Source organism: Myotis daubentonii, chromosome X, assembly GCF_963259705.1.
Source record: "Myotis daubentonii chromosome X, mMyoDau2.1, whole genome shotgun sequence".
Lineage (NCBI taxonomy): Eukaryota > Metazoa > Chordata > Mammalia > Chiroptera > Vespertilionidae > Myotis > Myotis daubentonii.
In genome coordinates, this window is record NC_081861.1 from 109,696,789 (window position 1) to 109,720,047 (window position 23,259).

General features: G+C 47.1%; 3 protein-coding genes and 1 pseudogene across 3 annotated transcripts; 3 read left to right on the forward strand and 1 right to left on the reverse strand.

Annotated features, from left to right (window-relative positions):
- Positions 1-495: 495 nt before the first annotated feature.
- Positions 496-3,468, forward strand: LOC132223586 (putative protein FAM47C). The gene is made up of 2 exons (XM_059678685.1): positions 496-501; positions 2,182-3,468. Exons 1-2 carry the CDS (start codon positions 496-498, stop codon positions 3,466-3,468), a joined length of 1,293 nt encoding a protein of 430 aa, XP_059534668.1.
- A 5,478-nt stretch (positions 3,469-8,946) lies between these two features.
- Positions 8,947-10,599, reverse strand: LOC132223587 (tryptophan--tRNA ligase, cytoplasmic-like; annotated as a pseudogene).
- A 2,839-nt stretch (positions 10,600-13,438) lies between these two features.
- On the forward strand, positions 13,439-13,987 carry LOC132223588 (ferritin heavy chain-like). Its single transcript, XM_059678686.1, has one exon. It carries the CDS (start codon positions 13,439-13,441, stop codon positions 13,985-13,987), a length of 549 nt encoding a protein of 182 aa, XP_059534669.1.
- A 6,603-nt stretch (positions 13,988-20,590) lies between these two features.
- LOC132223589 (protein FAM47A-like) lies at positions 20,591-22,192 on the forward strand. The gene is made up of 2 exons (XM_059678687.1): positions 20,591-21,325; positions 21,425-22,192. The coding sequence occupies exons 1-2, from the start codon at positions 20,591-20,593 to the stop codon at positions 22,190-22,192; spliced, it is 1,503 nt and encodes a 500-aa protein (XP_059534670.1).
- Positions 22,193-23,259: the final 1,067 nt, after the last annotated feature.

The window sequence follows — 23,259 nt, forward strand, 5'->3', positions numbered from 1 at the left end:
ACATGCTCCTTTTTCCCTTCCCCCACATCCTGCTTTTGGGGGAAGTTTCAGCAAATGACTCAGATGGCGTATTTTCCACAAAGTCATGCTTATAGAAAAAGACATTTTAAATTTTTTCCTATTTCGCTTTCTAAAGTCATGGCTAACACCCAAAGTTATCTTAGCCAAAGTTTGGTTGTCATAAGATGTTCTCCAGTAATTTTTAAATAAAACATTAAGTAATCTCATTGCGGGAGAGCTTGTAACTCTGCTCTCTCTTGCCACCTTTGAATCTCTCCACACCAGAGGTGGACTCAACAGCGGGGTTTCATTTCTTATTACAGACCTTAGATTCCAAATACAAATTAAGATAAGAAAATACATTAAGATGACCATGGCACTATTTTTTCAGCCTGATTTTAAGGAGTACCTTTTAATATTCCAATTTCTTTATAATTTGGCCTTTTTGCACAGGTGATTCTATTAACGGCAAATTAAACATTTCAGGATTAGGACATGGAGGTGGAGGGAGTCATGAAGGCCATTTCTCCCATTTTTTTTTCTTTCTGCTCCTCTTAAGAAGCGGAGGGTACAAGGGGGAGGAGATCCATCCTCCTTGACTTCTAAAGCCTCTAGGAAATGAAATGCCGTGTTCCACAAGGGGAAACAATTTTTGGCAAGTTGTGATTAACTTTTTGGCAAACTTTTAAGATCTAATGTACCTTTTTCAAGAAACCAAGGGTTATGTTCTATAATAACATGCAAAAACTATAAAAGATTACCTTCTAAAATTTTAACACTTTAAACATGCAAATCAAAAGTCTATAATAAACCATGAGCAAAGGTCAGTGACGAAAGTGAAAAAATTCCTTAAATCTTTCTTTTTAACCCGAAATCCTCACACCTTGAGGGACTCCCTGAGCCCTCTGAAAAATTCTTAAATCTTTCTTTTTAACCCGAAAATATCTCGCTTGAGGGACTCCCTGAGCCCCCTGAGAAATGCTTAAATCTTTCTGTTAACCCTTACTCCCCGTGTCCTGAGGGACTCCTTGAGCCCATCTAGAAATACCTCATGAGAGTTCAATGAGTTGCCCATTATTTTGGCTGGGTAGTTCTCAAGATTTCCTCCTCCACGTAAGCCTCTGGGACGTATAAACCCCGTGCCAGGTCAGCTCGAAGAGTCTTAAATCTCTGGTGATCCTTATGTAACCGCTCTCCTTTTACCTTACGGCCTCTGCTTGCGTGTCATAGGTCGGGATGTATAAGCCCCATACCAGGATGGCAACCACTAAGACATAGCGAGCTCAGAGTTTTCCAGAGAGGGAGACACAGGTCGGGCCAGAGAAAAATTACTCTTCTGAGTGATTCAGAGTTTTCACTGCCGGTTTCGGGTACCTTTCATTCTTCCCCAAACGGCGAGGTGAAGCACTTATTAGTGGACTGGAGGGAGATCAAGAAAACTAAAAAGGCCAGCCAAAGGGGGTGCCAAAGAGGGTGAAGGCTCTCAAGAGGTATTTTGAAATTCTTGTTTGAAAAGTTTTGTCTGCTTACCTTCACAACAATCTGTCTCACGGGAGGGCGAAACTGTGGTGATCAAGATGCCCAGTCTTCACTCGAGAGTCAATACTGCGCAGCGACTCTAAGGGGTGCCTGGCCAGGCACTTCAAGCAGACATTCTCGCAGGGGGTCCCCAAGTTGCCACGTTGAGCGCCAGACTGCCCTGACCCGCAGGACAACAACGGGAGAACGAAGAGACACCCTAGGAGAATGAGACAAACAAGGGACACGAAAGAATGGAGACAAGACAGTGCTCTGATCAAGCCTCAAACTTTATTCACACAGGGGCAGGATATATACTGTTTTAGGGACGGGGGTGGGGGGTAAAGGGGTCTATGGGCAGTAACCTATTACTAGAGATTTATTAGGCTCCTGATGGCTGTGCTTATCAGCGGAGATGTGTGCTTTAGCAGGCTTCGGATGGCTGTGTGCTTATTAGTGGAGATGTGTGATTTAGCGGCTGTGTGAGGGTAGTTCATCTTTAACTGCTGGCCAATTTGCAAGACACAGGTGGTTTCTGGTAAATAGGAGTTTCTGGAGGAACCAGAAACTTATAGTTTTTAAGATGGCTTTGTCTAAGCAAATATCTCTAATGGCTCCCAACAGTGGCCTTCAGGAAGGCTTTCTCCCCATGATTGCTCATAGATTCCCCGCCCTCCGCCCAAAAAGATTCACAGGCAGCCGCCCACGGGAGCGGACCTGTGTTCCAAGCTCTCGCCAGCCCAGCGAGCACGGAAGGCCTTTGTAGAGAACATTGAAGCCAGCCTGACCCAGCAGTCCCTGTCGAACTGCCCGAATCTGGAGGAAGCTCTAACTCCAGACCTCCTCCTCAAGGTCCTGGAAGTGCTAGATCCTGACAGGAAGCTGGAGGACACGTGGGCGTATTGTGAGGGCACCAAGGAAAAAAAGAAGACCCCCACACACCTGTGTGAAGAATATCCTGAGGAGGTCAACCGGGAACCTCCCCAGGCAGCGAACCTGGAGCCTCCCCAGGCAGTGAACCTGGAGCCTCCACAGGCAGTGAACCTGGAGCCTCCACAGGCAGTGAAACTGGAGCCTCCCCAGGCAGTCCAACCTGAATCTCCCTGGAAGCTCAACCTGGAACCTCCCGAGGAGGACAACCCGGAACCTGAAGACCAAACCCACGTGGAAACGGCCAAGGAGAGTCTCCAGTCATATTTATTCAGTTTGTTTCCTGAGGAAGAGACAAATGCAAAATGCACAACGGATATTCCCAAAGATCTTGGGCTCCAAAAATCAAGAAGAAGAATTCGTGAATTCTGCAGATGGATCGATGATAATTTTGGGGACATAGGCATTGATGAAGAGGACCTCATGAAACAGTTTGAGGTTGACTTAGAGGTCCCACTCACCCATAATACAGTCAAAATAAAGAAAATAAGCCAGCTTCCTTTGAATATAAGGCCTTGCAAACAGCTAGATGACATACAGCAGAGAAAATTCTCCCTGCAGGAAGGTAACTGGCAAAGGAAACTCCGAAAGCCGGAAGACCCTCATAAACCCAAACGGGAGAAGATAAGGTATGGAGCATGGTATCTGGACCCCAAATCCTGGAAAAAGCTGGTCAATGACCAGCCTTTGCCTGACCCTAAAGTCGTCCCTGACAAGGAACATTTGACCGATGGAAGGCATCTTGAACCAGACATTATTGATGAACTTTATGGACCAATTGCCTTCAAAGATTTCATTGTAAGCAAGGGCTACAGGATGCCATGTGTGATTGAGAAGATGTTTATGAGGAAGGGATGGAACTATAAGTCTGTGAAGACTCCTATACACCGATTAATGAAACTCCTCTCCAAACCCAAAGAGGAAGATTCAGGGGACAAAGAGGATTCGACAATTTTCTATTTACTGTTCACTTGGCTAGTGTGTCTCTCTCATTTTAACATAAGTCAGAATTCACCATGAGTGCCTCACTGTGTATGGACAATTTGATTCCACAATATCTGTAAATTTTAACACCTATTGCTAATAAAACTTTCTGAATGAGCTTCTGCTTGGGTTCATCAATGTGTTATGTATTTTACCAACTATGAAGTCAATATTTACACATACTCCTCTTGGTTTTGATTGCATTAGGAGTATTATATATTTATGTCAATTATTCATTAAAAATTACCATAAATAAAAGAATTACTTACAAAAGATCTTGTTGCCCAGCCGATGTGGCTCAGTGTTTGAGCATTGACCTATGAACCAGGAGGTCATGGTTTGATTCCAGGTGAGGGCATATGCCTGGGGAGCAGGCTCGGTCCTCAGTGGGGGTGCATGGAGGATGCAGCTGATTAATGATTCTCTCTCAACATTGATGTTTCTCTCTCTTCCTCTCCTTCTCTGAAAATCAGTAAAAATCTTATATAATTATATCCCAGTTACCGAAATGTCAGAACAAGCAGAACTACCAGAGACCAGAACAACTTCACAACTTCTGCCCCTTGCCCAGGCTGGTACCACACCCAGAGGGGATCCCACACTGGTCGGGAGTGTGGTCAGCCTTAAAGCCACCCTCAGACCCTATCCCCAGCCAGCCCCGCCCCCTGGTGGAGGCCACCCACCCCAATCAGGGCCCCTAACCGGGCAGGTTGGCCAGCACAGCTGTGCACTGGGCCTCTAACCAATATAATAATAGAGAAACATGGTAATTAACCATAACGTCACGACCCTTCCCATTGGCTAATCAGCAAGATATGCAAATTAACTGCCAACCAAGATGGCGACTGGCAGCCAGGCAGCTTGAAGTGAACAGGAGGCTTGCTTGCTTCAGTGACGGAGGAAGCCAACGTTCCCCGCCTGCCGCTTCTGGGCTCTGAGCTTGCAGTTTAAGGAACATTGTTGCAAATATAGAAGCTAAACAAAACCCCAGAAACCTTCTTTCAGCCAGCCAGGATCTCAGAGCTGGAGTTGAAACAGTGTTTCGATTATAGAACCCAAGCAAACCAGATACCTGCTTTCAGCAGCTGAGGTCTCAGAGCTGGAGCTGAGCCTCAGAGAGAAAGCCAGCTCTCAGTTCCAGTGACAGCCATAGAAGGTAAATAAATAAATGAAATTAAAAAAAAGAAAAAAAAAAGGAGAGGTTTGGAGCTTCAGTCACACGCCAGCCTGAAAACGGCCCTCAGCCACTCACCCAGACTGGCCAGGCACCCCAGTTGGGACCCCCACCTTGAAGGGGGTGTGACCAGCTGCAAACAGCCATCATCCCCTCATCCAGGCTGGCCAGGCATCCAAGCGGGACCCCTACCCTGATCCAGGACACCCTTCTGGGCAAACCAGCTGGTCCCCACCCATGCACCAGGCCTCTATTCTAAATAGTCAAAGGGTAATATGCCTCCCAGCACCGGGATCAGCGGAGCCACGAGGCCTCCCGAACCCAGGATCAGCGGATCCCCGAGAGTTTGCATCACCGGGATCAGAAGAGCCTCCCAGCACTGGGATCAGGGAAGTACAGAGGCCTCCAGGCACTGGGATCAGCGGAGCTGGGAGGCCTCCTGGCCCCTGGAGCAGCATGACAGGGGCAGAGCCTAAATCCCCTGATCACCCTGAGGCTCTGTGTGTGACAGGGGGAGGGGCAACAACCTCCCTATCCGCCCTGCTCTGTTCGTGACAGGGGAAGGCGCCCCAATCCCCTGATCAGCCCTGCTCTGTGTGTGACAGGGGGCAGCGCCCCAACCCCCTGATTTGCCCATGCTCTGTGCGTGACAGGGGGTAGCACGGCAATCTCCCCATCGACCCTGCCTTGAGTGTGACAGGGGGCGGCGCCTCAACCCCCCAATCGGCCCTGCTCTGAGCCCGACCAGGGGCTGCACCTAGGGATTTGGGCTACCTTCTGCCACCTGGGAGCGGGCTAAGCCAGCACGTCGTTATCTCCCAAGGCGTCCCAGACTGTGAGAGGGCACAAGTGCGACTGAGGGACACCTCCCACCACCACCAGTGCAAAAATTTTCGTTCACCGGGCCTCTAGTCCTTTATAATAAACTAGAGGCCTGGTGCACAAAAATTTGTGCACTCGGCGGGGAGGGGCGTCCCTCAGCCCGGCCTGTGCCCTCTCGCAGTCTTGGACCCCTCGGGAGATAAAGACCTGCTGGCTTAGGCCTGCTCCCAGGTGGCAGAGGGCAGGCGCAATCCCTAGGTGCAGCCCCTGGTCGGGCTCAGAGCAGGGCCGATTGGGGAGTTGGGGCGCCGCCCACTGTCATACACAGAGCAGGGGGATCCAGAGCTTGTGATTCCACCCTCAGTCACGCTCAGGGTAGGGCCTATTGGGAGGTTGGGGCACCATCCCCTGTCACACTCACGGCAGGGTCTATGGGGAGGTTGTGGCACCACCCCCTCTCATGCACAGAGCAGAGCCAATCAGGGGGTTGGCGTGTTGCCCCCTGTCACTCACAGAGCAGGGCCCATCAGTGGGGTTGGGGCTCTGTACCCTGTCACGCACAGAGCAGGGCCAATCAGGGGGTTGGGGCACAGCCCCCTGTCACGCACAGATCAGGGCTCATCAGGGGGTTGTGGCCCCGCCCTCTATCACCTACAGAGCAGGGCCAATCAGGGGGTTGGAGTGCTGCCACTCTCACACTCACGGCAGGGTCGATGGGGAGGTTATGGCTCTACCATGTCACACACAGAGCAGGGCCCATGGGGGGGGGGGTGTTGCGGTGTCCCACCCTGTCACACACGGAGCCGCAGGGCGATCAGGGGGTTTAGGCGCTGTCCCCTGTCATGCTGATCCCAGTGCCGGGAGGCCTCGCAGCTCCACTGATCCTGGTGCTCGGAGGCATATTACCCTTTTAGTATATAGGGTAGAGGCCTGGTCATGGGTGGGTGCCAGCTGGTTTGCCCTGAAGGGTGTCCTGGATCAGGGTGGGGGTCGCCACTGGGGTGCCTGGCCAGCCTGGGTGAGGGGATGATGGCTGTTTGCAGCTGGTCACACACCCTTCAGGGTAGGGGTCCCCACTGGGGTGCCTGGCCAGTCTGGGTGAGGAGCTGAGGGCTGTTTTCAGGTTGGGGGTGACTGAAGCTCCCAACTGCTACTTTTTTTTTCTTTTTTTTTTCTTTTTTATTCTGGGCCAGCATTAGCTTTGAGGCTTGGCTCTAGCTCTTAGGCCTCTGCTGCTGAAAGTAGGTTTCTGGCCTTTGCTTACAATGTTGCAATCCTGCTGGCTGAAGCCTGGAAGGTTTCTGGGGTTTTGTTTAGCTTCTGTGTTTGTTACATAGTTGCTTGCAGCTCAGAGGCCTGCAGCGGCAGGTTGGGAACATTGGAGTCCTCCGTCACTGAAGCAAGCAAGCCTCATGTTAGTTTCAAGCTGCCTAGCTGCCGGCTGCCATCTGGGCTGACAGTTAATTTGCATATTGCCCTGATTAGCTAATGGGAAGGTTAGTGGTTGTACGCCAATTACCATGTTTCTCTTTTATTAGATAGGAAGGGTGATATGCATAATGACGCTAATGGTGGAACAACGAGAATGACTGCTCGGCCAGTCACTATGAGGTGCACTGACCACCTCTCAGTTCCTTTCCCCGGCCGGCAGGCTCCAATCTCCCAATGGTGAAAGGGGAACCAGGGGTGGGTGGCGGGGGATGCGGGTAGCACCAGGCCTAGGCCCCCACCCCACCAGTCATCCCACACACAGAGGGCCACCATGGCAGGTGTGGGGCAGGCGAGCAGACAGAATGGCTGACCTCTTAGTTCTTCCCCCTGGCTGGCAGGCTCCAATCACCTGGTGGCGAATGGGTTACTGGGGGTGGGTGGTGGCGGGGTATGGGGCTGGCTGCGGGCAGCCGAGGGAGATGGCCCTGATCACAGGCCAGGCCTAGGGACTGTGCCTGTGCACGAATTTCTTGTACCAGCCTCTAGTATATTTATAAAAAATTATGCCAGCTACTGCATGGGATGAATCTCAAAATAATTGTGCAGCATGAAAGAACTGTATCACTCCAATAATATTCAATTTATAATGCATTTTGACAATTATTTTGTTAAGCACAACTTGTAACCCGTAGTCAAAGTAACTTTATGTATTGTTTGTGAATTGTCTATGACTACCTTAGCACTACAACATGAGAATTTAGGAATTCTCACAGAGATCACAGAGCCTGCAAGCATAAAATATTTCTTATCTGAATTTTTACAGTAGAATTTACTGTCCACCTAATCTAGAAGAAAAATATATTCAGACATATATTAAATCAATGATGCCACTCTTTAGCTGAACAGAAGATAATACATGCTCATCTATGGAATAGAATAAAGTGAAATATTTTTTTTTAAAAAAAATAACTATTTAGTTAGACCTTTTTATAGCCTTTTCAAATCTGCCTATTAATTTCAATATTCGTAGGGTCAAAAATTCCTGAGGCAAACCATCATATGTTATAGTCCCTGATTCTTGTCATTTCTTGCTTCATAATGACTTGTCATGCAGAGATTCCCATGACTCCAAAAATGTGGGTGTTAAATGTGAGGTAGGGAAGCCTGAACATGATAAAGACACACTTTCTTCCCACTGAAATGGCTAATTAATTCAATGGGATGTCCACAAGGTGGGTTGGCCAAGAAACATGGTTTGTATGTCATATACTTATTCCACCCCCACACTCACCCCCCATGGGACCAAATGAAATTTATTTAGGGTATAGTGCTGAGGAGTGGACCCTAAACCTCCATGGAGGCTTTCCCGGAATATTTTTTACTTTCCCAGACTACACAGGGTACAAGACTGCATGTTTCCCTTGGTGTCTGGGGCTACTGCTTGCTCTCTACAGCCCAGGACACCAGCAGGGCACTGCTTCTTACAGTCTTCTGAGCCAATCAAGTGTCAGGACAAAGGTTTCTTCAAAGGAAACAGATTCCTCTCAGCTGCCACATGGTGGGGGCACAGTACCTGTGCTCAGGGCCAGTCCCTGGAAGCAGCATGGGGAGGCTCAGGGAAGGGCAGAGGTTCCAGGATAACACATGAGGTCTGGATTTCAGGAAGTGAGCTGGAAAGTTTCTCCCACAGATTCAACCTAATGAAAGCGGCGACCTGGGGCCAATACTCAGTGTGAAAAGCAGCTTTCAAGCTGGGAGATCTCTCAGTCAAAAGCACATCTAGCATTTATGTTTGTTTTGGGGGGCATGGGCTGAAATAGGCCTGTGCCCATTAAGCTTCCTGAAATGAACACCTAGACTTCAGGCTGTCTAACCCTCAGGTTTAAGGGTCTATGTGGGGTGGGATGTTTTCCAATGGAAGTCCTCCTAGGGGCTGAGCAGGCAGCTCAAAAGGTTTCTTGGGAAAGGATGACACTGGAGAAAATGTACTGACAGACACAAGGGGTTACAGACACCAGGAATGGGAAGCCATGTGATAGAGCCTCTGGGTAAATTATGGTTCTTTCTGTGCAGATATAAAATGGGCGTTATTTAAAGTCGTAGGACAGCTTCCCAGTGGTCAAGAACACTTTGACTATCTCCTCCCTGGCCTCCTTGCACCTGGCCTGGTGCTCTGCAAGGAGGTGCTGCAGGACCTACAGGTGATCTGCTCCAGCTTGTCCTCATCCTCGAGGACGAAGGTCATGTACATGAAGGGCATGTCCACCTGGCAGTTTCCCTAAAACTGCCTGTGCTCCTCGATGGTGACTCTCCCTCCAGAAAAAGCATGCTTGTTGACCTTGGATTGATCTGCTTGTCAGTATCTCTGAAGAAGATGGGGGAGTTGGGGTCGCTGGCATTCCTTTGAGTCTGAGTCCCCTGCAGGGAGGGGAAGAAGGTCGAGTGTAGCAGGGTGGTTAAGGATAGAAGATCCTGGGTGTGATATCTTGTCATCCTGAATTAGGAATCCTGGTTGATGGTACAGGGGATGAGTTCCTGGACATCCATCTTGGCCCCCAAAGATCTGTGGGAATGAGTTCCTAAAGGAGGGAGCAGCATGGATGGCAGGAAAGCTGATCTTCCCCATGCAGTCACTGTCTGCAATGCCAAAAATGCCTTCATTTGGTTGAAGTTCACATGTTTCTGAATCTTCACCATGTTCTTGTAGAAGTCTGGGCTCAACGACATGTAGTCGAGGTCAGAGAAGATGGGCTTGTTGATGTGAAAGCAGCAGGTGATGATGTCCTTGGCGTTTTCCACAGCATAGCCATAGGCCTGGTCCAGGGTCAGGACTTCCACAGGTACTTCTACTCATCTGCCATCTGGATGAGCAAGAGCACATTCAACATGTCCTGCAGCCACTTTGTGAAAATGAACAGGATGTGGTGGCCTACATGCATGGTTTTGGAAGAAGGGCCCCTGTCCATATACAGGTGAAACAGCTCCTTGTTTTCATAGGCATTGAGGACTTGGTTCATGTCTCTGTTTGAGAAGAAGGTGCATCTGTGCAGGAAGCGGTGCGGTCTCTGGCCTGTGACTCTATCTATTCTGTTTATCAGCTCTTGGTCAGTGTCACTGCTTCCAAACAGAACAATGAGCTTGTCATAGTCACTGCCTTTTGCACTGTTCTTCTGTTAAGTTCAGGGGTCCACAAAATCCACTTCAGCTTCCGTGGCACCTGGGCCACTAACCCAGGTGCAAGGTTCTCTGGAAGGCAGTCCGCCTTGAAGTTCTCCCCCGTGGCCACATTGTAGCTCATTTTTAGCAATAACAGCCTCTTCACTGCAGAACCAATTTCATCCTGGGCTGTGGGGGGCACTGAAGAGGTGGCCAGTGGAGTAGCTGAGATTTCTGTGCAGCTGGGCTCTTCTTTTTTAGTCTTCCCCCTCTAACTGTTTCCCCTTATAAGTCCCTTTCTTCTCTTTTCTTCCTGTTTACTTCACCCTGCAGCTATTTGCAGTAAGAATTTCTTAGAAATCAACCAGCTTCTCACAAACACTTGAGCCTCTTGACCAATTCCTCATGAGACAGTCCAATCAGGTTTTGGTTGTGAGTGTGTGTGTTTGGGAGAGGGTAGGTGTAGAGACCAATGAAACCCACTCTAAATTCAAACTATTAGCTGGTCATTGCATCATTTGCTGGTCATTAGCCACCCCACACTGAAAGCTGGCCTCCATTTAACCTCCCCACTCACTTCCCATCTCACATCTTTAGCCTCAGTATGAGAACTGAGTTTTCATTTGTCCTGATGGGAAGAAAGGCAGACTCCAAGTGCCCTGTGGGTATTGTGCACTAAGGCAATGTTGTGAAAGATCAATTCTGGGGTCACAGGGACCTGAATTTCCAAAGACAGCTTTGACTTTTTTTAAAAAAATATTTTTATTCATTTCAGAGTGGAAAGGAGCTGGAGTGAGATGAAAACTTCAATGATGAGAATTATTGATCATGTGCCTCCTGCACACCCCCTACTAGGGATTGAGCCCATAACCTGGGAATATGCCCCTGACCAGAATCAAACTTGGGACCCTTCAATCTACAGGCCAATGCTCAATCCACTGAGCCTAACCGGTTAGAGCTGGCTTTTTACTTTTCTTTTTATTGCTGAAAGTATTATACATGTCCCTTTTTTTTACCCCTAGTGACCTCTCCCAGCACCTTACCCCCAAAACCTTCACCACCCCATTGTCTGTGTCCATGGATTATGCATATATGCACATGAGTTCAGTGGTTGAATTCTTCCACCCTCCCTCCACCCTCTCCTGCTTTCCCTCTGAGGGTTGACAGTGTGTTCCATGTCTCCATGTCTCTAGGTCTATTTTTTCATCACTTTATGTACTTAGTTATTTTTCACATATGACTGAGATCATATGATATTGATCTTTCTCCCACTGGCTTATGCAAATTAACCGCCATCTTCGTTGGATTAATTCGCATACTCATCCTGATTGGCTGGTGGGCATAGCAGAGTGACACCAATTTGCATGTTTCTCTTTTATTAGTATTGATATAAAAACCAAGTGACCAAAGTGACCAGTCACTATGACATTAGCTATTGCTGGCCAACCGGCCTGATCAGGGGTGGTGCTGACCAGTCAACCTCTCATGTTCCATCCCGTGGGCTGGCCTAGCCCCAATTAGCCCAATTGGGGCAGGCCGGCTGGACCCCACCCATGCATGAATTCATGCACCGTGATTCTAGTGTTATATATAATTAAGAACAATGTCAAAAAGTTTACTGCCTATCTTTCTTCTAGGAGTTTTATGGTTTTGCATCTTATATTTAACTCTTTAATCAGTTTTGAGTTTATTCTGATATATAGTGTAAGAAAATGGTCTAGTATCATTTTTGCATGTATTTGTCCAGTTTTCCCAGCACCATTTATTGACTAGAGTGATGGCAAACCAATGACACACGTGTCAGAGGTGACATGCAAACTCATTTTTAGTTGATTTTTCTTTGTTAAATGGCATTTAAATGTATAAAATAAATATCAAAAATATAAATCTTTGTTTTACTATGGTTGCAAATATCAAAAAATTTCTATATGTGACATGGCACCAGAGTTAAGTTAGGGTTTTTCAAAATGCTGGCATGCTGAGCTCAAAAGGTTCGCCATCACTGGACTAGACAGTGCTTATCCCATTGTATGTTCTTCCCTCCTTTGCCATAGATTAATGGCCCGTATAGGTGTGAGTTTGTTTCTGGGTTATTCTGTTCCATTGATCTATAGATCTTATGCCAGTACCATGTTGTTTTGATTACTATGGGCTTGTAGATTAGTTTTATCAATGGTAGCATGATACCTCCAACTTTGTTCTTCTTTCTCAAGATTGCTGTGGCTATTTGGGGTCAAAATTTTTGGATTATTTGTTCCAGTTCTATGGTAAATGGCATTGGTATGTTGATATTGATTGTGTTGAATCTATATATTCCTTTTGGTACTATGGACATTTTTTACATTAACTGTTCCTATCCATAAGAAACAGTATATGCTTTCATTTATTTGCTTCCTCTTCAATTGCATTCTTCAGTGTCTTATTATTTTCAGAGTTCAGACGTTTTACCTCTTTGGTTAAATTTACTGCTAGGTATTTTTGATGCAATTGTAAATGGGATGTTTTCTAAATTTCTTTTCTGATGTTTCATGATTGGTACATAAAAATGCTATGGATTTCTGAATACTAAATTTTTATCCTGTAACTTTCCTAAATTAATTTACAAGTTCTAATAGTATTTTGATGGAATCTTTAGGATGTCAGTTTTGAGATCATTGAAACTGTCCATATTGAGGTGCAGAAGAAATGTGTTTCAGGGCTGTGCTGACAGATGGAGAGAGGAGACAGAGTAAAGGGAGGGAAGGGCAAGTTCACAGGAGGGAAGATGGGAGGCGGAGAGTCGGTGAGGCTGTGGAGGCCGGGCTCTGCCGGCAGAGAGGGGGCCTTGATGGTGAACACGAGGAAGTGGAGGTCGCTGGCGTCACCAGGCCAAGGACCCCGGTCAGGCTGTGGGAACTGTGGGTGGGGACGCTGACGTCATTCCGATGAAGCTTTGGGATTCATGCTGAGGCAACAAGGATTCCCCAAAAGGGCTGGGCGGCGGTTAAGGAAACAACCACATCAGGACCACAGTCACACAAGTTGCTCCGAGAAACCAAGTGCGGTTGCTGTCCTGGCAGCGGTCGCACTTGTCCTCGTGGGTCACATTTTAAAATGCCAGGAAGGCCAGGGACCAGCATGAGTCGGGCATGGAATCCGGAGAAGGTCAGCGCTGCCCGCCTCCTCGGGGCCCCCTCACTCCCGCCTGTGACGTCCTCCCGCCCCTCCCCCAGGCCCTGAGTAACGGTCACTGCTTCCGGTCCCCTCAGAGCCAACCGCCACCGCAAGCGGCTCCGGCCTCCCGCGTGTCTTGTCGCTGCGGCCGCCTGTCCCCGGTGCCCTGCCCTCACCCGGGACCTTCTGAGACCCCAGCCGCCTGCACCTGTGACCCGCAGGCCTCCTCCACTCAGCCTCAGCCTCCAACCCGCTCCTACGCCTGCAGAAATGGCCACTCCTCCGCCCTCCTCTGAGCGCCAGAGCTACCATCCAGACTGCGAGGCCGCCATCAACCACCAGATCAGCCTGGAGCTCTATGCGGCCTCCGTGTACACCACCATGGCCAGCTACTTCCAGAGGCCCGACCGGGCCTGGCAGCAGGGCTCCCAGTACTTCCAGAAGATGGCCTTCAATAAGAGGGAGCAGGCGGAGCGGCTGCTGTGGCTGCAGAGCCAGCGCGGGGGCCGGCTCCTACTGGAGGACGTCCCCTGGCCGCAGCAGCACGAGTGGGACAGCAGCCTGATGGCCCTGGAGCTGGCCATGCTCCTGGCGAAGAGAGTGGACCAGGGCCTGCGGCACCTGCACCGCCTGGCCACCCACCGGGAGGACGCCCACCTGTGCGAGTTCCTGGAGAGCCACTGCCTGCACCCACAGGCCGCCTTCCTCCAGGAGCTGGGCGACCACATCAGCCAGCTGCGCCAGATGCAGGCCCCCGAGACCGGCCTGGAGGAGGACCTGCTCCACAAGCTCACCCTGGGCGACAGAGAGGAGCACTGACAGGGACTGCCTTCCCGAGAGCCGTGGGGGCCTCCCCGCCCCATGCCCGGATGCCAATGGCAATATAGTCCATGAAAAACGGGCACCTCAGTTCCGTGTTCAAGGTTCATTGTCTCTTCAAATAAAGTCATTGGTTCTTAAATAAATAAAGGTCTTTCTCTGATTCCTGTGAGCAAATCCCTCACATTTCAGTTTTAAAAAAGCTATCCAGGAGTCTCCACCGAGGACTCAATTAGGTGCAGCTCGGGACCCTGGATGGAGGAGGGAGGAGGGATTCGATAGGACCCTGATGGAGGGAGGAGGGATTCCATAGGACCCTGATGGAGGGAGGAGGGATTCCATAGGACCCTGATGGAGGGAGGAGGGATTCCATAGGACCCTGGATGGAGGGAGGAGGGATTCCATAGGACCCTGATGGAGGGAGGGAGGAGGGATTCACAGGACCCTGGATGGAGGGAGGAGGGATTCCATAGGACGCTGATGGATGGAGGAGGGATTACATAGGACCCTGGATGGAGGGAGGAGGGATTCCATAGGACCCTGATGGAGGGAGGGAGGAGGGATTCACAGGACCCTGGATGGAGGGAGGAGGGATTCCATAGGACGCTGATGGATGGAGGAGGGATTACATAGGACCCTGGATGGAGGGAGGAGGGATTCCATAAGACCCTGATGGATGGAGGAGGGATTCCATAGGATATTGATGGAGGGAGAAAGGATTCAATCAGACTCAGATGGAGGAGGGAGGAGGAATTCCATAGGACCCTGATGGATAGAGAAGGGATTCCACAGGACCCTGATGGATGGAGGAGGGATTCCGTAGGAGCCTGGATGGAGGAGGGAGGAGGGATTCCATAGGACCCTAATGGAGGGAGGAGGGATTCAATCGGACCCTGATGGAGGAGTGAGGAGGTATTCCATAGGGTCCTGATGGAGGGAGGAGGAATTCCATAGGACTCTGATTGATAGAGGAGGGATTCCATAGGACCCTGGATGGAGGGAGGAGGGATTCCATTGGCCCCTGGATGGAGGGAGGAGGGATACCATAAGACCCTGATGGAGGGAGGGAGGAGGGATTCACAGGACCCTGATGGATGGAGAAGGGATTCCATAGGATCTTGATGGAGGAGGAAAGAGGGATTCCATAGGACCCTGATGGAGGGAGAAGGGATTCAATTGGACCCAGATGGAGGTTTGAGAAGGGATTCCATAGGACCGTGATGGAGGAGGGAGGAGGAATTCCATAGGACCCTGATGGAGAGAGGAGGGATTCCATAGGACCCAGGATGGAGGGAGGAAGTATTCCACAGGACCCTGATGGATGGAGGAGGGATTCCATAGGATCCTGATGGAGGAGGGAGGAGGGATTCCATAGGAGCCTGGATGGAGGAGGGAGGAGGGATTCCATAGGACCCTAATGGAGGGTGGAGGGATTCCATCGGACCCTGATGGAGGAGGGAGGAGGGATTCCATCGGACCCTGATGGAGGAGTGAGGACGTATTCCATAGGGTCCTGATGGAGGGAGGAGGGATTCCATAGGATCCTGGATGGAAGGAGATAGGAGGGATTCCATAGGATCCTGATGGAGGGAGGAGGGATAACATAGGACCTTGATTGAGGATGAAGGAGGGATTCCATAGGATCCTGGATGGAAGGAGAGAAGAGGGATTCCATAAGATCCTTATGGAGGGCGGGATGTAGGAGGGATTCCATAGGACCCTGCATGGAGTAGGAGGTATTCCGTGGAACCCTGCATGGAGGAGGAAGTATTCCATGGGACCCTGGATGGAGGAGGAAGTATTCCATGGCACCTGGGAAAACACAAAATTAACCTACCCCTTATAAACAATGTATATGAGGGTGAAGTCAGGTGGATGGTGTTCAGCCCTTTGAATGTGGATGAATGTTCATGCTTAACGTATAAAACATATCCTTAAAATCACAGGTGTGCTTACCTCTGGAAAAAGGGTGTATAGAATGGGATTGGGCAGGGATTAAAAGAAAGGATTCTTGTATTTAACCTACAGTTTTGGTTTACTAAAATATGCAAATATTAACATTTGTTAATCTGGGTAGCAAGATGGAGACCCCTTAATCTAAGGACAGAGTAAATGAAATTGCAATACTGCGGATGGTCCTTGGTCAATTGTGATAGTAAATAGCTGCTCTGTGAAGAGCAGGTCTGTTTTAACTTGCTCAGCTCTAACCCTACCCCATGCCTCCTTACATAGGACAGTAAAGGTCTTTGGCATCTGAGCCTTTTAATCTCCCTAACTACACTCCAAGACAGTGAATGAATGGAAGACAATTACAGACCTGCAGAGAAGGGAAACAATAGGACCCATTTTCCTGAAGGAAAAAACACTAGTGTTCCAATGTGAGAAGTACTGTGTTTTCTTTGGCATCAGAAAGTGTTCCTATCCTACCTGTAAACTCTATGCCAAGTATCCCCGAAGGAGAAAGAAAGTGAATAACTGACACACTCCACTTTCCCATTTTGAGCAAAACACTGGTAGTGAAATGGACATCACAATTCTAGATCTGATCCATGCTACTTACTGAGGTGAATCAAGTAAGTCCTTTATTCATATATATAAATGAAAAAGGTTTGCCAGATGTATGAGGAAGGTAAAATAGAAGATCACAATAAACACACAAAACTATGTCATTTTGCAGGAAAACTCAGATAAAATATAGAAATAAAAGATAATTTCATCCAAAAATTCAAATTCCTATTCTCAGATTTTTAAGGGACGAAAATAGATTTATAAAAGTAAAATAAAATGTCTACTATAGAAGGAAACAATTAGAGGACAGATCAAGCACTTGCAAGATAGAAATATTTGCAACCGTTGGATTGACCTGGAGAGTATTATGCTAAATGAAATAAGCCAGTCAGAGAAAGGTAAGTATCACATGATCTCACTCATATGTGGAATCTAATGAACAAAATAAATCCATGAAAAAAATAGATCCAGAAAAAATGTCATTTTGATTTTTTAAAAAAAATGAAAACTAAAAGGGGAAGTTTCTGGAATAATCTGATGTTGAAAAATGTTGCTATATTACAAGGTATCAGTATTATCTTAAATGTGCTTATTATAAGTGATCAAAGTTATGGTAACAACTACCTGTAAGACACAATCTTCACATGCTGTCTATTTAAGAAGCAAAAAATGGGACAATGGAGAAAGATAAGTACTCTACATCAGTAATCACTCTTCAGAAATATTTGCTTTGGGAGATGGTAAACAACTACAGCAGGCTCTTTTTCAATAGCCATATTTCCTAATGTTAGCTGCCATAGCCAGTGTAGGATGAATACTTGGGAGATGCTTATGTTCATACAGTAATGTAACCTCATGTATTTAAGAGTGAAGAGAGCTCTAGAAACATTATTTGGAACACCTGATGCTCATTCATTATATTTCATTGGCTAATTTTTAAATATATATATATATATATATATATATATATATATATTTAGAGAGATAGGGAGAGGGAAAGAGGGATAGAAACATCAGTGATGAGAGAGAATCATTGATCAGCTGCCTCTTGATGGCCCCTACTGGGGATTGAGCCTTCTTGCCTGCACCACCCTGATTACGTGACCTTCACCAAAATGTTACCAGGGACACTTCAGTCCCCAGGCTGAGGCTCTTGGAGAACCTTTTGAGCTCGGCATGTCAGCATTTTGAAAAACCCTAACTTAACTCTGGTGCCATGTCACATATAGGAATTTTTTGACATTTGCAACCATAGTACAACGAAGATTTATATGTTTGATTATTATTTTATATATTTAAATGCCATTTAACAAAGAAAAATCAACCAAAAAAATGAGTTCGCGTGTCATAGGTTCAACATCACTGCTATCCAATGATCCAAAACAGCTAGGATTCACTTGACAATTTCGATAACGGGTACATGTAATTTCTGTTGCATATCTATCTTTCCTCTTTGGAAAAGGTATATGTCACATGACAAATGGGGACAATAGTGAACTTTTAAAGGGGTTTGAATATACTGGTCATTACCTTTGGCTACGTATCATTTTTCCTATGAAAATGTCACCTCGTTCTTATCCTTAAATGGAGATATTCTCCCAGTGCTTCCTACTGCAGGAAACAATAATATTAATATTAATAATGATATTAATAATAATATTAATTTACAAGCAATGACTTCTAGAATAGATTGAGTTCCCATTGAATCGTGGTCACTGATTTTCTATTCCTTAGCTTCATATTTTAACTTATACCAACCACTTAAGTCTTCCTAGCTGTATTAATGTATTTAATTCTATTTCATTGATTTGCAATCTCAGCCTACCTCACTTAACACTTACTCAGAAAGAATGTACTTCAAGGGTGAAGTCTGAAGAAAATCTTTAAAATAATCAGATGGCAAAAATTGATGGGAATTTTCTTATAAGGAGAGTATGGTGTTTGTATCTTTAATTGCAATAGTTTGCATATTGGACACACTGCCTCATACAAAAGGAGAACTGAACCAATGTATGCTGAATAAGTAAATGAATAAAAAATGTATTTGAGGACAAGATTCAAGTTGCTGCCATGGTTGAAGAATTACATCTAATCTGTAATGTGTGTATTAGTGTATTATTGGCTATGACCAAGAAAAACCCATGCTGCATTGAAACTGTAAAACACCTAATGCGACATGCTAAGGAGTTTACTATTTATCTTTTGGAATTTTTAGAAGATGCTTATCCTGAGTATTAGGGGAAAAAGAAAAATTGGTTGGTATGGATTTTAAAAGAGGCATTTGTTTCAATAATGCGGGTGTGATCTACAATTTCTAATCACGGAGAATAGCAAGAATTTACGGTACCAGGAGATGGACAGCCCGACTTCACAAAGGGCTGTCCATCTCCTGAAGATGTGAACACTCGTGGCCCTCGGGAGGGCTTTCTCCCCATGATGGCTCGGAAGTCGTGGGAGACCTTTGAAAAGGCAGACTGACTCACAAATTGAGGGAGACAAAACAAAAAAAAGTAAATTATATTTTCTCTCCTGGCCAAAGTAGAGTAACAGGGATCAGATATATGCCCTGGAACACCTGAAAAAAATAATGAAATAAAATAAGATAAAATTATGAAAGACACTGGACATCAGGAAGCAGGGACAGATGCCTCACAGATAGGAAATAAATGAGGTGACTCCTCTGATGGCTCCACATTCCTTCCGTTTCTAGGCCACAGGCAGAGAGGCAAAGACCAGCAGTCACGCTATGTAGAGGAGATGGAGCTAAGACACCACAGAGAACAAGGTGGGTAGAGATCTCAAGGCAGACAACCAGAGAGCAAAATGAGAGAAAGAGAGGGAACTCCAGAATCTTGCACGCCACAAGAATGATTCCGGGGATTACTGATCAGCTTGTGTGTGAATACATTATTAGAAGCCAGGAAAGAAACCACTGGGAAGGATTCTTGATAACTGATATTCACACAGGGCCTGCAATAGTGACCTTTACTGTCAGCCAGACTAGATGCACAGGCACTGAATAATTTACGTGGAAGGGTCTTGCTTCAGTAGTGAGGAACAGTTACTTAACCATACCACATGGTATAACAGTATTTCGCCATGTACTATCACAGGGAACGGCTCTGTTTATTTAAGTCAAATCTTGAAAGGGATCCCAAAGAACCAAACTGTTTCCAAGAAACACAACAGTATCTAAAAAGGGCAAATATTATTTGTGAAAAGAAAATGGATGGTGAACAACACATGGCTTTGAAATAAGGATAGGATCGGTAGTAGGGCACTGAACTATCCTTTGTCCTCAGGCTTTAATATGGCACTGCTTTTCTGATTATGTTGAAATGTTACCTTAAGAGATAATTGATCTTGATTTCTGAGGGGGATTTTGGGTGCCATCTGAAGTTGTACACCCAATGCCTCACTCACCTCACCCATATTTGGGCAAATATCAAAACCTGACGGCTGTGAGTACATAGAAAAAACATGGCTCTCAGAAGCTCCCGCCTTTCAGTTGTTACCTATAATTTATCCAGGAGAAATGAAAGTACTTGTATGACGATGTGAACACGTGAAATATTCGTGACCCCATGATTTCGAAACAGCCTCAAACTGGAATCAATCCAAAAGTCCATCAAAAGATGAATGGGGCCGAAACCGGCTTGGCTCAGTGGATAGAGCGTCGGCCTGCGGACTGAAAGGTCCCAGGTTCGATTCCGGTCAAGGGCATGTACCTGGGTTGCGGGCACATCCCCAGTAGGAGATGTGCAGGAGGCAGCTGATCGATGTTTCTCTCTCATCGATGTTTCTAACTCTCTATCTCTCTCCCTTCCTCTCTGTAAAAAATCAATAAAATATTTAAAAAAAAAAAAAAAAGATGAATGGGCAGCTGACCTGTGGTGTGCCCATACACGGGAACAGTTCTCTACCACAAGCAAGAACGCAACCTTGCAGGCCATTCCGGGACAATGCAGTCTGTGCAGGGGCGCGTGCTGACCCGCCTCAGGAAAGAATAAGAATGAGTCAGTACCAGGTAATGGTCTCCTAGCAACGGGGCCGCTGGGACAACAAACCCCTGAGGCCGTCTGGTCCAAGGGCGCCATGGCGTGCCAGCAGTGGCCCTTACCGGAGCCCCACAAGGGGTGGCTGCTAAAGTCGGACCTGAGGAAGAAGGCGCTCATAGAGTCGGGGCTGATCAAGCCGTGGCAGTCAGGGCCGAAGCTCGACAAAAAGCCGGAGCCCAGCAAGAAGTGGCTGCTAGGGCCGGCGCCGCTGGAGCCCTTGCCCCTGGGCATGGAATGTAAGCCCTGGTTCAAGGACAGGGACAGGTTGCCTTCCCGCTATCTCTGCAGGCAGAACAAGCAGCTTGGGAAGTGCCCCACCTCCATGGACAGCCGGCGGTGGGTATTTGTGAAGGAGGGACTGGACGACTTCAGAACGGGCTGTCCATCTGCTGAAGATGTGATCACTCGTGGCCCTCGGGAAGGCTTTCTCCCCATGATTGCTCATAGAATTCCCCGCCCTCCGCCCAAAAAGATTCACAGGCAGCCGCCCACGGGAGCGGACCTGTGTTCCAAGCTCTCGCCAGCCCAGCGAGCACGGAAGGCCTTTGTAGAGAACATTGAAGCCAGCCTGACCCAGCAGTCCCTGGCGAACTGCCTGAATCTGGAGGAAGCTCTCCCTCCAGACCTCCTCCTCAAGGTCCTGGAAGTGCTAGATCCTGACAGGAAGCTGGAGGACACGTGGGCACATTGTGAGGGCACCAAGGAAAGAAAGAAGACCCCCACACACCTGTGTGAAGAACATCCTGAGCAGACCAACCTGGAGCCTCCCCAGGCAGCGAACCTGGAGCCTCCCCAGGCAGGGATCCTGGAGCCTCCCCAGGCCGTGAAACTGGAGCCTCCCCAGGCAGTCCACCCCGTATCTTCCTGGAAGCTCAACCTGGAACCTCCCGAGGAGGACAACCTGGAACCTGAAGACCAAACCCACGTGCAAACGGCCAAGGAGAGCCTCCAGTCATATTTATTCAGTTTGTTTCCTGAGGAAGAGACAAATGCAAAATGCACAACGGATATTCCCAAAGATCTTGGGCTCCAAAAATCAAGAAGAAGAATTCGTGAATTCTGCAGATGGATCGATGATAATTTTGGAGACATAGGCATTGTTGAAGAGGACCTCATGAAACAGTTTGAGGTTGACTTAGAGGTCCCACTCACCCATAATACAGTCAAAATAAAGAAAATAAGCCAGCTTCCTTTGAAGATAAGGCCCTGCAAACAGCTAGATGACATACAGCAGAGAAAATTCTCCCTGCAGGAAGGTAACTGGCAAAGGAAACTCCGAAAACCAGAAGACCCTCATAAACCCAAACGGGAGAAGATAAGGTATGGAGCATGGTACCTGGACCCCAAATCCTGGAAAAAGCTGGTCAATGGCCAGCCTCTGCCCGACCCTAAAGTCGTCCCTGACAAGGAACATTTGACCGATGGAAGGCATCTTGAACCAGACATTATTGATGAACTTTATGGACCAATTGCCTTCAAAGATTTCATTGTAAGCAAGGGCTACAGGATGCCAGGTGTGATTGAGAAGATGTTTATGAGGAAGGGATGGAACTATGAGTCTGTGAAGACTCCTATACACCGAGTAATGAAACTCCTCTCCAAACCCAAAGAGGAGGATTCAGGGGACAAAGAGGATTAGACAATTTTCTATTTACTGTTCACTTGGCTAGTGTGTCTCTCATTTGAACATAAGTCAGAATTCACCATGAGTGCCTCACTGTGTATGGACAATTTGATTCCACAATATCTGTAAATTTTAACACCTATTGCTAATAAAACTTTCTGAATGAGCTTCTGCTTGGGTTCATCAATGTGTTATGTATTTTACCAACTATGAAGTCAATATTTACACATACTCCTCTTGGTTTTGATTGCATTAGGAGTACTATATATTTATGTCAATTATTCATTAAAAATAACCATAAATAAAAGAATTACTTACAAAAGATCTTGTTGCCCAGCCGATGTGGCTCAGTGTTTGAGCATTGACCTATGAACCAGGAGGTCATGGTTTGATTCCAGGTGAGGGCATATGCCTGGGGAGCAGGCTCGGTCCTCAGTAGGGGTGCATGCAGGATGCAGCTGATTAATGATTCTCTCTCAACACTGATGTTTCTCTCTCTTCCTCTCCTTCTCTGAAAATCAGTAAAAATCTTATATAATTAAATCCAGTGACCAAAATGTCAGGACAACCAGACAACCAGAGACTAGAACAACTGCCGCCCCTTGCCCCGGCTGGTTAGAGTTGGCTTTTTTCTTTTCTTTTTATTGCTCAAAGTGTTATATATGTCCCTTTTTTTTTACCCCTAGTGCCCTCTCCTACACCCCTACCCCCAGTCTGCACCACCCCATAGTCTGTGTCCATGGGTTATGCATATATGAACATGAGTTCATTGGTTGAATTCTTCCCCCCTATTCCCCTTCCTGCTTTCCCTCTGAGGGTTGACAGTGTGTTCCATGTTTCTATGTCTCTAGGTCTATTTTTTTCATCAGTTTCTGTTGTTAGTTATATTTCACATATGAGTGAGATCATGTGATATGGCTCTTTCTCCCACTGGCATATTTCACTTAGCATAATGTGCCCTAGGACCATCCATGCTGCTGCAAATGGTAAGAGTTCTTTCTTTTCTCAGCTGCATAGTATTCCATTGAATAGTCGTACCACCATTTTTAATCCATTAATCAGCTGATGGGCACTTAGGCTGT